Source organism: Brassica napus, chromosome C3 (assembly GCF_020379485.1).
Source record: "Brassica napus cultivar Da-Ae chromosome C3, Da-Ae, whole genome shotgun sequence".
In the NCBI taxonomy this organism is placed as follows: Eukaryota; Viridiplantae; Streptophyta; class Magnoliopsida; order Brassicales; family Brassicaceae; genus Brassica; species Brassica napus.
Genome location: NC_063446.1, coordinates 11,326,241 through 11,340,346, shown reverse-complemented (window position 1 = coordinate 11,340,346; position 14,106 = coordinate 11,326,241). Strand labels below are relative to the sequence as shown.

Here is a 14,106-nt window from a genome sequence, read left to right as displayed (position 1 = left end):
AGGTATTTACGAGGAATTGTAGCGACGTCTTTGCGTGGAATATTGACGTGGTCTTTACGACGAATCGCCCTACTTCGTCTTTACGACGAAATATATTCCTCGCTAAGTTACGACGAATTAGCGAGGAAATATGTGTTACGACGGACGAGTAACGAGCAAACGCGCTTCCTCGCTATTTCGTCGTAAAGCCTCTTTTACGACGAAATAACGAGGAAAACCGCCCTCGTTAAAGTGATGTTTTCTTGTAGTGAAAATATTAAAATTTTACCACTTTTTATTTTATAAAACATATATTTTTAAAACAGTATAAATACACAATTTTACTTTATATTTAAAATATTATTGTTCATTTCTCTATATTTAGTTTAAGATATATCATACCAATGTAAATGATTTTACTCTGCAAATAGTGTTTAGATTTTTTTTTAAAGTAATGTTTATACAGATATACTATAATTTATTGATTGGGTGAATCATAAACTATAGAAAAAATTGAACAGTAGTATTAAAGCTAGACTTGGGTATTTTATAGGCATGGGACTTTTATCCGAGATCCGGATTCGATCTTTGATTCATCCGGATCCGATCCAAAAATCCGGATATCCAGAGGGGCCGAATCCGGATCCTGATAGTAAAATGTTGGATCCGTCAAAGCCGGATCCGGATATCTTAATTTTTTAGTCCGGATATCCGGATCCGTAAGTTTTATTAATAACTATTTCAAAAATATTAATATCAATATATAAAAATTAATTTTATTTAATATATTTTCATTTTTATATAGTATATATAAATTTTATGTAAATTTATTAATATTATACATAGAAATAATTAAAAACATTATATAAATTTTATTTTTTAATTATTTTTAATATTTTATATATATTAATATTATTTTTTATTTATTTTAAGGATCCAAATTCGGATCCGAATATCCGCTGGATATTACAATTTTTAGAAGGATATCCGGAGAACCCCGGATCCGGATAAAGATAGTAAAATTATGGATCCGCCGGATAAGGATCCGGATCCGGATATCTTAAAATTGCCCGGATATCCGAACCGTCCCAGGCCTAGTATTTTACTGTTGAAAAGCTAAAATTTGATTATAAACGATGTTTATTGATATTAAAAAAAATTTTATTTTTTATATGTAAAATTATCAAATAAAAAAACTGAATAAATTTGTAAATAAAGAGAAAATAATTATTAAAACCTTGAACTTTCAAATTAAAGAAAAAAAAACCTATAACTCGTGTTTTAGCCAAAATATTCCTCAACTTTCAAGTTGTTTTAACTCTCATTTTATGTTTACACATCCATTTTAGAAATTTGAATAGTCAACTGTTAACTTTGAATAATGGCCATTATACACAATATAGCGTTGTTTCAAAAATCATTTTGTTTAAGAAAGTTCCTAAATCAATTTCATTTTCCTCACTCAAAAATCTAATCCGCAATTCGATTTCATATTTCTCAAATTGATTTCAGCGACAATCTTCGATGAAGTCAAGCAATTGTGGTTTCTTCGGCGATATGTAATGATTCTCATCATTTTGATAAACCACCATTGCATGTGTTCATCGGAGATTGTCTCTGAAATTGATATGGGGAAATGGTGATTAAATTTTCGAGTGAAGAAAATGAAATCGATTTGGATTTTTCTTAAACAAAATAATTTTTAAGCAGTGTTTGTTGTATTGGATATAATGGATGTTACTCGATTTTAACATTTGATTATTCAAATTTCCTAATTGGCCGAATCAACAAAAATGAGAATTAAAACGACTAATATTTAAAAGTTGATGGTTCAAACATGAATTATAAGTTTTTTTTTTGCTATAATTTGAAAGTCCAAGGTTTTAGTAGTTGTTTTCTCAATAATAAAATATGCTTTATATTAAATATGATAAAAACAGACTTTTTGAGAACAAAATCTTCGAAGATGGGTCTCACAAGATCTGACCGTGGAAATCACAGCTCACCACCTACGTGGTACAGTAGTTTTGGTAAACGAGAACTCGTCAAGACAGCTCAGGCGGGGTTGGATGGGTCCCGATGGTGAAAACCAATCATGTGAGACGGTATTGACACGTCAGCAATAACGGACAGAAGAGTGGGGACCGCATGCGACAGGTATGTCTCGAGGCCTTGAGGGGTTAGTGTTTGCAGTGGTTCGCTGTTAACGAAGACCATTTTTTTCCCTCTTCCTCCCCCCCCCCCACACCCACACCCCCCCGACGTTCTTCAACAGTGTGCTTTGCGTAATCTCAATCATTTGCATCTTTTCTTCTCTATTGACAGTTCTACCCTTTCCTCACTCGTTGACTATTTTTGACCTTGTTATGATTGCAACGTATACTGAGCACACAACTATTATGAATTTTTTAAAAAACTGATTTATTGTTTGAATAAATTATAAAAAAATTATTATACCGATTATTGTACAAGATAACAATTTACTATTCTTTTGAAGATTTACGTTTGATTATTTAATACACATCAAATTCAACCATTTCATAAAAAGTAACTATTTACAGACATTGTATTAACGTCATTTTCATTGATAATGGATAAATTATTTTTCGGATTCCAATTCCAAATCTTATACAGTACACCCTTTGAATCTAATCATTCCACGAACTCCTGTCTCATACATCATACTATAAAAATACAAATTAGCTGTCTTATGACAATTTTTTAAAAGAATAATTAATATTCGGGGAAGAGTCTAATAAAGGTCAAAGACCTATCAAAAGATGAGGGGCGTTTCGGTCATTTGGTCATCGTTTTGGCTAAAATCTTCTCTCTTTTTGACGTTCATTCCACACAAGATACAAAGACTCGCTTCTTCCTCTTTCAACCATACGAAGCTTTTGGTAGAAAAGCATAAACACCTTTCTTAATCATCCAAAGAGGCTAATAATATATGGACCTTTTCACTTTTGTCTTAAAGGAACTTGTATGATTGATGCTTCATGGTTTTGTTTTGAAGTACTTATGTTCTCGTCCCTGATTTCAATTTTCGATTTTCGACTTGTGGGTTTGTTTTTTAGTTTGTCCTAATCTAGGAACATGCTTTCTTTTTAAACAAAGGTTTTGTCTTTTTCTGAAGACAAGGATAGTTTGTGATCATAGTTAAGCGAGTTTGGTTTAAATACTGGAAGTGATGTTATGATTTTACTGCTTAGACAAGTTTTATACTTGGGTTTGGTACTTTTTGATTTAGCAAATTATCAAAAGTGCATATAAACAAATTGAAGGAAATGAGTAATTTGAGTGTTCTTTTTTTAATATGATAGTTGACAGTTGACACTAAGTATTGCTATGTTAACCAGGTGGAACAATGGGTGGCTTCTTGAGATAAAAAAAAAATAAAAAAATCCCTCTTTAGTTTGGACATGGATCTGAGCTGAGTTCTCATTCATCATCTTTGTTGGTTGAATGGCGTCAGAGGATGTGAGTGTTGTTGCGGATTCGAAGAAAGAGGAAGAGAATGTTGATGTTGACAGTTCCAAGGACAAGAACATACCTGAGACTCTTGACTTATCTACCGAGACAACTGACAACGTCAATGATAAAGTTCCTGTAAAGGTATTAGCTTTCTTACAAGACTCCGTGTTTTTTGTTAGTGTACTAACATCAATCTTTTCTCTGCAGGAAGCAGACCTCGCTGAGGCTGGGGGTACTTCAGTGAAGAGTAAAACAGCTAATAATAATAAAGCTGTCAAGAAAAAGACAGGGACCTTCTCTCGTAGCCCGAGGTTCCTTTCTCAGAGCTCTTCATTCGGAGTTCATGCTAAGAGCATTGATGCAACACCAACAAAGGCTAGTCATAAACCTGTCTTTGCAAATGGATCCAAACCAAAGGCCACTCTCTCTTCAAACAACGGTGTTTCTGCCAAGCGCAACAGTTTAGTATCTGCTCCCATCAAAAAGCAAACTATGGTAACTACTGAATCATTTTATAGGAATTAACGCAACATATCTTTGTTAGTTGTTTTGAAGCTTTCATGTCCTCAACTTATTGAGTTTTTTCTTCTTCATGTGATGTGTTAGCCTGTGAAACCCATTTCTAATGATGCAGCTTCAGTCCCTACTTCCAAGTGAGTCAAAAAATGTTTTCATATTTCCCAATAAATATAAGCCAACTAAACAAATTATGCGAAAGTGAACATCTGAATGTATATGCAGATTAGTGGTAGAAGAAGCTTCTAAATCCATTAAAGATGAAGTTGCAGACAAGAACAATGAGGAGGTCCCATTAACCACTGCTGTGTAAGCCCTCTTTGTTTATAATATTTTGGCACATATACGTTGGAATGTGAAAATGTTGGATTACATTAAAAGAAGTTTGTGAAAGTGTATGCATCTTTGAATCTACAGGGTGGCAGATAAAGTATCTAAACCTATAACAAGCAAGGAAGATGATGACACACGTTCAACCACCACTTCGTATGCCAATTTCTTTCATCTTCTTCACTTATGTTCATTAGTTACATATGTCTCTCTCTCTCTATATATATATATATATAATGTTTTGATGTCCAACAGAACGGCTACACCTCGTGGGCGGAGAAGCAGCGTTGGGTCTGCCTCTGGATTTTCATTCAGGTTGGAGGAACGAGCTGAGAAACGGAAGGAGGTTACTGCTCCTAATGCACTTTCTCTATACTTGCAACCTTTTCAACAGCATGTCTTTTAGTTTCCTCTCTAATTTGTGTCTCTTTTTTTTTTAAGTTCTATATGAAACTAGAAGAGAAGATCCATGCTAAGGAAGTGGAGAAGACTACTTTGCAGGCTAAATCAAAGGTTTTACTTAAAAGACTATTCTATAATAGAGTAAAACTCTTATTGATTCTGACATCTTCTATAATGGATAGAAACTCTTATTGGTACGTTGTGTAGGAGAGTCAGGAAGAAGAGATCAAAAGGTTGAGGAAGAGCTTGACGTTTAAGGCTGGTCCTATGCCTAGTTTCTACAAAGAGCCTCCACCTAAGGTTGAATTGAAGAAGGTTTGCTTCTTTGCTCTTCCTATGTGAATCATCATTACTTGTCCTAAATTGTTGTTTGTATCGACGTGTGGTGCATAAAAAATGTTGCAGATACCAACTACTCGTCCTAAATCTCCAAAGCTAGGACGCAGGAAGAGTAGCAGTGATGCAACAGGAGGTGAAACCGGTCCTCGTGTGACAAAACCAAAAGACTTAGCATCATCATCATCATCTACCTTGAAGAAACCCATAACAAAGTCTCAGGAAAAGACATGGAAGGCTAAAGAAAGGAAAAATGAAGGGAAGAAAGAAGAAGTGGAGAAAAGAAGAGAGGAAGAGAAGGCTTCTCCCGTGGCTGCTAAGCCCGAAGATATGGAACCAAACTCCAACAGCTTACATGTGAAGGCTGAGATTATGGCAAGTGAAGTTGCAGTGGGAGGCTGATGAAAGAAAAGAGAGCATTTGGGACTTGGCATTGATCTCTTAACCTCTGCTTCTGCTTCTTTTTCAAAAGCATTAATGTGAATAGAGTTGTTGTTGCATTGCGTCTACATTGTGAGTTACTCCATTTCTTTAGTTCTGTTTTGAAAAACTAAGCCTCAGATTGCTGCAGATAAAGATTCAAAGTGTAATATATTTTGAGGATGGGATATGCGTGGATTTTTGAAGAGTGGAAATGTAGTGAGTGTGCAAATGTGTGAATTTTTGAAGAGTGACAACAGTAGTGAGTTGTGCAAATGTTACATATCAAAGTGAGGCTTTTGGGATCTTTATCTGCAGGAGCTACACTTCTCCTCACGGGTATTCTCCGTTTGCAACTTGTTTGTGGTTAGATGCGAGATTGTGCTTAAAAGCTAGTTTGGGCTTGGGTTGTGTTATGTTTTCTTTTTAATATATCACTAGACCCTGATCCGCGGCCGGGTTAATTAGATAATTTTAAAAACAGAAATTTTTCTTTCGTATGCGATATCATATAAATAATGATCCGCCCAATTAACAAAAATCATGATTATTTTATGTATAATTTTTTTTATTTTGACCATTTCCTTAAAACTATATTAAATTTTACATATTTTAATTAGAATATTTTTAATATCTTTACCTTTTTATTTGAAATGCAACTCAATATTTTTTTAACAATTATAACAAAATATTTAAAAAATATTTTTAGAATTTGTTTGAAAAATATGAAAATTACATTTTAAATTAAAATTATCCTAAAATATGATAAGTTTTGATGTAAACGAAAACTCGAATTATGTCAAAAATAATGATATTCAATGATAATAACAATTTTAATTGATTATTTTTTAAAAAATACATTTACAAAAATATTGTTTGAAATAAAATTCATTTATCTTTCAAATATAAAATGAAAATATTATAATTAAATAATAAAAAATATAAATAAAAACCATAAATTTAGCAAATGACAAATGAGTTATATTATGCTAAAATTTTCTTTCTAACAATTTATCAAATGACAAATGAGTTATGAGCAAATAGTACCATATAATTTTTAAAAACATAGTCATTCTTAAATATTTTTTGAATAAATAATTTTTTTTTAAATTTAATCAACTGAAAATAATATCCGTACAATTGTCTGAGTCAAATTCTAGTTTTATTGATGCATGTTATTTATTAGTGCTGCATGTTTTAGGTAACATTTTAATGATGCACGTTTTTAAAAATCTCCATTATTAAAATTATGCACGTAAGGATAACTCATGAGTTTTTTTGGTTGATTAAATGACATTATGTCCAAATTTATTTAAGAATATTTCATTAAGGTAACTGAAAAAGACAAACAATAAAATAGGAAGTTTAAATTCATTTAAGCATATTTCATTAATGTAACTGAAAAGACAAGTAATAAATTAGGCAGTTTTATTCGATTTAGGATATTTCATAAATGCAATTGAAAAAGAGAAGCAAAAAAAAAGGGAGTTTAATTAATGAAGTAAGAACATTTTCAAATGGGTACTTCTCTTTTAATAATATAGATATTAGCTAATCCGATTAGTCTGGAAAAATAGTTTTTAGTGATAAAAAGTGAACTGATTTTCACATTTTCTATCCAAGAATGCTTTTCGACTAAAATAAAATCTATAAACAAGAAGAACAAATAGAAAAGGAACGTAAAAGAATAAAATTGCAGGAATGAAAAGAAATGGTTGTTCCTTCTCAAATTTAACAAGAAATATTTTTGTTCTTTATTTCTTTACAAAAAAAAGAATGGTAGGAAATGAGAAGAAAAAATTATTCCTTGTGAATGGTGATATTTTTTAGGAACGTTAGGGAATGCATTATTTCTCGCCGTTCCGTGGTCCCCATTCATACCCTATGTTTTGAAACTCAATCCCAAATATTTCATATAGCTGTGATTTTTTTCGAGGAAAACTTGAACCCCATAAAAAGTATTGTAACACATTTTCATGTCTCATCTATCACATGACCACAACGATGCGGACAAATGTCTTATCGTTTTGATTAGGCATGGGCATTTTGGGTGTCGGTTTAGGTATTTCGAGTATCAGGTAGTTCAGATAAGGGATTAGAAGATCCATTTACTGCATGACATGTTTTCGGTTTGGGTTCGGTTTAGGTTGTTTCGGAATCGATTCTGATAATAAAAGTAGAAATCGGAAATAAGCCGAAAATTTTGTTCTTATTTGGTTCTGGTTTGGTTATTTCGGATAATTCGGATTAAATATGGGGTATTTTGGGTAAAATATCAAATTACTAGGATGATTCGGATAAAAATCTCGGATATTTCAGATTAGTTTAGATATTTTGAATAAAAATATCCACATACTATAAGAATCTTCGCGTAGTTTGGGTATTTTATAACAATTTAATTTTCTTCAAATATTTTTGGTTACTTTTAATATAAAATTTAAATTATAAATATATATAATTATGTTATTTGTATATACAATTAATATTTTATATATATTCGGTTTCGATTCGGTTTCGATTCGGTTTCGGTTCGGTTTGGTTATTTCGTATATAGAAATATAGAAATCACTCGAGTATTTGAGGGTTTCGGTCCGGTTCCGGATTTGGATATTTTGGTTCGGTTCTGGTTTGGGTCTTCGGTTCCGGTTTTTTGGCCAAGCTAGTTTTGATGATCACGTTGGGTATAAGTTGCTATAGTGGCTTCTGCATGATAATGGGTAAAGGTTGTGAAGTTGATATATAATATCTAACGTTGGAGTTGTTAATAGTGTTGGTTTGACTAATAGGAGTTTGTTAAGTCCGAACATGGCACGTTCAAAACGGATAAGACCTACTCACTACTCACTCCTAAGATTTTAATTCTTCAAATACTACAAGTAACCACCATTCAAGATTATATGTTTAAACAATGGTAAGTGCCCTCTTAGTCTTTTAATCCTTGCAATGTTTAATAGGCAGACTTATTGCATTGTTCCTTTACACAAAAAAAGACTTATTGCATAACAATGCAGTCACATTAAAACAGATGATAAATAATGATAACGTTTGACTTTGACTCTAGAAGCTTATTAGGAAGTAATATTAATTTGCTAATGACAAGAGAATCTGACTTTTATTACATGACGCCCACAGCTCACCTGCCCTCGTGGCCAGTCCCCACTTCTTCAGTTCTTCCTAATATCTTCACCGTCTTAATAGTAACATTCAAGATTCGTGTCCTAAGCTGTGAAAGATAGAAATCTTGCTATACACAAGGACACGTTCCTTTTCTTATTATAGCTTTGTATAAGCAAGTAGTACTAATCTAATGGTACTTATAAATAGTCGATATGCCAAAGAGTGAGTGATAACCCTTATTAGTAAAGTGGTACATTTATAATCAAATGATTCTTCTTTTCTATAATTATTTTTGGCGACGACAAAATATTTTTGTTTGGTATTGCATAAACAATAAACAAAGTGGCTGACTTTAATACCAGGTGAATGAAAAAAACAGTATTACATTATGTACATTGTAACTACCATGTCCAGTCACACAATAAAATATTCGACAGGCATTTTATATCTTATAGTATTATACAAAATGATATCAATAGTTGATAGTTCAGAATGGAATAAATAGGCACACAAATGGATCCTTCCTTTATTATTCCATATACTTGTATAGCGTGTATTACATTGATGTCTCTAACTCCTACTACTTTTTCACGCACCCCATATAACAAACTTTATCAAAATCTACCGTTCATGTATTTATATATTTTAATATAAAAATTACAAAAAGGACATGAAAACTGCAACGAACCAAAAATCACATCATTTACATATTCAATTATGTTCTTCAGATGTTTACAGATTCAAGAATTTGAAAGCTCTGGCTTATTTTGTTTTGTTCATAACGTGTAAAATCATTGGCACGAGGTAAACCGTGATCCCATCATTTTACAAGCTACCTCCATCAATTTACCTGCAATAGAATATCAGATCATAATTAACTTTTGTAAATGATTGAGTACAACGAATACCTGATTAGAAACAAACTAAAAATTGTTTAGTATTTTAAATAAAAACAAATCTAAAATACAGAAAGACAGAAGAGTTTGGTTTGAGGTTTAGTAAAAATAAACACAAGCTGTCGCTAACGACCAATTGTGTCTCGCAGCTTGTCTTTTAGAAAGAACAAAAAAAAAACATTTTTTCCTTAATTTAATGATTATAATGTGATTGTGCGTCGGTGGGTTATAGTTATAAATAAAAAGAAGCCAATATTTTGAATAAAAAAAACAAAATTTGTTAAGATAGTTCTGTCTCCACACTCTTACACGTCTCTGCTTTATTCCAAATCCCACGTGTTTACTTACTTGTACTCTCTCATCGAACGACCAAACTCATGGCCGCTGATCTATTTAACTAATGTTTCATACTACACCAAGTGGTAGAACAAGATTTTTGACAATCTATGACACAAACAATGATGAAATGCTAGCCTAGCTGTCAAAATTAAATATTTATGAACCAAAAAAAAATCATAATCTAAAACTTGCTATAAGAGAAAAGTAACAAAGTCAAAGACTGAAAATTTTATTTACCTCTTCTTGATTTCGCAACTTTTTTAAAGACCGGAGCAGCCGGTTTTATCTCCGTCGCCGGCGTCTCCTCCACCGGAAACAAAACTCCATCAATACCCTGAACTGAGATCCGACCGTCGGTGTATATATCAGGATCAAACAAATAAGCAGAGCCTTCACCGTGTCCGAACTTAACAGAGCCATCAGCTTCTTGAGCCAACACTTTGTGTGGGAATCTCAACGAATCATACTTCACTTTCCCGAATCTCCTAACGGCGTTGTACATACTCTCCTCCGTCTGATACTCCGGTATGATATGGTAATACACAATCTGCTCAGGAGCACCTGGCTCGCTCAACTGATCCGTCGTGAGCTTAGCCATGGCTTCGTCGTTAGGAGCCAAGACGGTTAAAACGTAGCCTTCAGAGACGAGACGACCCATCTCGGTGGCTAGGGAGGTTAGGTTGACGAGAATGTCAGCCATCTCATTGTAGCCACCGTAATGCAAGAGAGTGTGGATGAAGTCTTTGACTTGAGCCTCGCCGTTGAAGTGGTGACGTGGACCTCCGGGTCCGGGAGCTGGAGCCGGAGCTAGAGATGGGCCCGGTGACATGGCGGAGTAGATCGGGAGAACGGGTGGGGCTCCGGCGGGGACGGGAGGCGGTGGCTTCTTGAGACGGTTGGTTCTTGGGTCGACCTCCGGAGCTCCTTCAGGTAAAACAGCGGAGATTGACCGGAGGCTACGGCGGCTGTTGAAGTCTTCTTGAACTGAGCGAGGGATGAGGAGACGTTCGATCCCATGGATGATGCCGTCGGGTCTAATGACGTCATCGGGACGGATAATATCTGCGGAGTCTACTTTTAACCGGAGGGTGGGAGCGTCGACGGTTAGGTGAACATGGTCGTTGGAGAGAGTACGGTGGTGATGAGAGAGGGAAGGCCATTGAGGAGAAGAGACACGGCGAGGGAGAATGTGGAACATCAAGAGTGTTTGTAACGATTTGAGGTTTCTTGGTTCGAGCAAGAAAGATTTGAAGAGAGGGTCGAGGTTACGTTCCAAGGCGTCGTTGCGCGGTGCAAAGATTGTGATGTTGTGTCGACCAACTGCTTCTTCGAGGGTTTGGAGGAGGAGGGCTTTCTCTACTAGCTCGGCTAGCTCTGTGTAGTGAGAGTCGAGGAGAGCTACGAGGACGGAGTTGGAGTTTATTTGACCCGACACGGCTTTGGTGACGGGTAATGCGGTGGCAATGGAGGTGGTTAAGAGAATGAGAAGGAGCTTTGAGACGCCGTAGCAAGAAGCCATCGGCGATGGAAAGAGAGGAATGAAGTGTCGGCAATGTGAAGAAAGAAGGAAGCTTGTGAAGAAGGGGATTGAGAGATTCTGATGCTGATGTGAAATTTCTTCTTTCTTTTTAATATTGGTGAATGTAAATAGTGGGGTCTATTTGTTCAGATTTATAACAAACTTGAAGCCTCTTCTTTGGTCAGAGTCTTCTACTTGGTTCTGTTCAACAACTCAGCACTGTCTCTCTCTGTCTTCGAGCTTTCGTGTCTGTTTATGAATCGATACAGTATCTGAACTTTACTGTTTTTTTGTCAACTATCTGAACTACACTTTAAAGTAAAAACTTTCCCTCTTTGTATTCTTCTTTTAAAAAAATCGGTTATTTTGTTTGCAATTCAAGACGTACGACTCAAACAATTGTAAATCCAATAATTAGTTGTCAGTCACTAATGATTTGCAAAATTAAACTGATAACCCGATGTGTTAACCTCGAATTTTATAGTATGATCCTAATTAAGCTTCATTGGTACAAATATTACATGTTTCGTAGCAAGCACTTTTTCGAAGGTTCTTGAGAATGTATTGAGACACACAAAACACGTTAGATGTAAAAACTAAAAATCTGTACCACCTCTTTTATGTTCAAATATTTTTAACTCATAGAACGTAAAAAGATGTCTTGAGCTAACACATTAGCTTTCATTGGCGATTTTTAAAAATATTAGCTGAGAGCATTGTCATGATAAGATTTGAGTTAGTTAGAAATATTATTATCATAAATTTTAAAATAATTATTTTTTAAAAAAAAAAATTTGCCGGAAGACCCTTAGTCGTAATGTATGTCTGGTCATGTTAATTACCTTCAATGTTGTAATTCAATAATAACTCTATTCCTAAACGTAGGATGTTCCAAAAAAATTTGATGTTCCAATATAGATGTTTTCAACTTTCTAGGCAACTTTTACTTTATTAAAAACTATGTAATCAATCATATTTAATAATCTATTTTGTAATTGGTTGAATATAATTATTTTATAGTTTCAATGATAATTTCTAGACAAAAAAATAATTTTCTTAATATGTGTGTTTTTTCCTAAACATCTTATATTTATGAACAGATGGAATATTATTTTTTAGTAAAAAAATCAATACTAATCTGCATTAATTGTATTCTGTATAAGATTTTTATACCATTGGTGATTTCATATACGGGTTCTCTGTGCATTTTTGGTTTGTGGGTTTCATATTTAACATACGGTCGATTTGCTATTGACAACTGCTGCATAACTGTAAAAACTTGTTTCCTGTGGTTAGATATTACAAATCATTTCTGTGTAGATTACTAGGGATTAATCCGGGCTACGTCCGGGATTTTTATTTTTTTCTAATTTAAGTTGTTAAATTATTTATATTTAGGTCATGATATATATTTATATAAATGTTAAGATGCATGTCATAATTAAAATTTATTTTTAAATTTTAACACGTTAAATTAACATATTTTTTACTATTTAAATATTTTTTGTAATTTTGTTGGCTATCTAGTTATCATATTTAGCAAAACTATCTGTTGAGTGATGGAATAAATGTTTTAGATATTTAATTAAACTGCAGAGTATTTTCGGATCTACCACATGCTCAACAATCGATCGATCCGTAAAAAGATGGTCGATCTCCTTGGCCAGGTAAGTACAATTTTAGCAAAAATATCTGATTTTCAAATATTAAGTATATAACTATTCTTTTGAATATTGTTTTTTTGAATTGTATTTTTTGATTAAATTATTATATTATAATGTTTATGTAAATATTTTTGTGATGTTTGAATTTGTGCTGTTAGTATACTTAACCTAGATGATATTGATGTTTAACAATTTATTTTTTTCTGGAAATAGAACATATGATATATCAAAACGTATCTAATACTTGTTAAATGATAGTATAATGTAAATTACATCCATTATTTGAAAATAACCATTTGTTGTTTTTATTTTTTTTTAAATCAGAAATTATTTTTATTTAAAAACATTATTCATATATAATATAATAGTTTAAGTTTGGAAGAATAATCTATATATATATATATAAATTATGTATATTTTTAAAAAAATAATTTAAGATATTCTATATATTGAGTAACTGAATAAAAGCTGAATTTCTTATCTTAAAAATGAAATATTTATATTTTTGTCTTCATGTTATACTCACCAATCCAACATTGATATTTATAACTCTGTATGTTTTTTAAAAAACTTAGTTTTAAGTAATAAACAAATTTTAAAAAACTTAATTTTAAGTAATAAACAAATTTAATAAATTAAATTCATCACCTATAATATTCTGTAAACAATATTTGAAAACTCTCTAAAATTATATTTTAAGCATAATATTACTATTATTTAATTTAAGTTATTTTTAGCATAATATATGCTAAACCAACTTAAATTATATTTACAATAGGACCATCCTAAACCGGTTAATAAACCAAAAACAATACTAAACCAACATGAACCAATACCTGATTCGGCGAGGAAAGAAGTGTTTCGGGATAAACGCTTGAATGGTTATTAAGTGTAATGGTTTGATCAAGAAAGAGTTAGTATGAATATTAACAATAAATTGTATATTTACTTATTATTCATTTTACTAATCATTTTTTCAGAGAGATGTTTAATTTAGTTTTTAATTTCTTAATAGTATTTTACCAATTGTTTATTTTTTTATATTGTATATTTATTTATTTTAATTTTCTTCCTTTTATACCAAATAATAGTATTATGATAGAGGTTTAATGTG

The 14,106-nt window shown here is 32.6% G+C and overlaps 2 protein-coding genes across 5 annotated transcripts; one reads left to right on the top strand and one right to left on the bottom strand.

The window, feature by feature from the left end:
• The first annotated feature begins 2,755 nt into the window (after positions 1–2,755).
• On the top strand, positions 2,756–5,672 carry LOC106388142 (protein WVD2-like 4). Of its 4 annotated transcripts, none has more exons than XM_013828144.3 (10): positions 2,756–2,879; positions 3,339–3,594; positions 3,661–3,948; positions 4,060–4,106; positions 4,195–4,278; positions 4,387–4,455; positions 4,555–4,645; positions 4,741–4,812; positions 4,909–5,016; positions 5,107–5,672. In XM_013828144.3, the coding sequence occupies exons 2-10, from the start codon at positions 3,445–3,447 to the stop codon at positions 5,437–5,439; spliced, it is 1,242 nt and encodes a 413-aa protein (XP_013683598.1). In that variant the 5' UTR covers positions 2,756–2,879; positions 3,339–3,444; the 3' UTR covers positions 5,440–5,672. The 4 variants fall into 4 exon arrangements, with proteins under 4 accessions (XP_013683598.1, XP_013683596.1, XP_013683597.1 ...); XM_013828142.3 differs by having other exon boundaries at positions 2,835–2,994; XM_013828143.3 differs by having other exon boundaries at positions 2,871–2,962.
• A 3,404-nt stretch (positions 5,673–9,076) lies between these two features.
• On the bottom strand, positions 9,077–11,468 carry LOC106388144 (fasciclin-like arabinogalactan protein 16). The gene is made up of 2 exons (XM_048752500.1): positions 10,047–11,468; positions 9,077–9,424 (listed from the first exon to the last, which is right to left on the bottom strand). The coding sequence occupies exons 1-2, from the start codon at positions 11,326–11,328 to the stop codon at positions 9,366–9,368; spliced, it is 1,341 nt and encodes a 446-aa protein (XP_048608457.1). The 5' UTR covers positions 11,329–11,468; the 3' UTR covers positions 9,077–9,365.
• Positions 11,469–14,106: the final 2,638 nt, after the last annotated feature.

Coding starts and splice junctions, on each gene's coding strand:
- LOC106388142 (XM_013828144.3), top strand. CDS start 3,445: ATGGCGTCAGAGGATGTGAGTGTTGTTGCGGATTCGAAGAAAGAGGAA. Junction 4,813..4,908: donor CTTTGCAGGCTAAATCAAAG/GTTTTACTTAAA, acceptor TACGTTGTGTAG/GAGAGTCAGGAAGAAGAGAT. Junction 5,017..5,106: donor CTAAGGTTGAATTGAAGAAG/GTTTGCTTCTTT, acceptor AAAATGTTGCAG/ATACCAACTACTCGTCCTAA.
- LOC106388144 (XM_048752500.1), bottom strand. CDS start 11,328: ATGGCTTCTTGCTACGGCGTCTCAAAGCTCCTTCTCATTCTCTTAACC. Junction 9,425..10,046: donor AGTTGCGAAATCAAGAAGAG/GTAAATAAAATT, acceptor ATTCTATTGCAG/GTAAATTGATGGAGGTAGCT.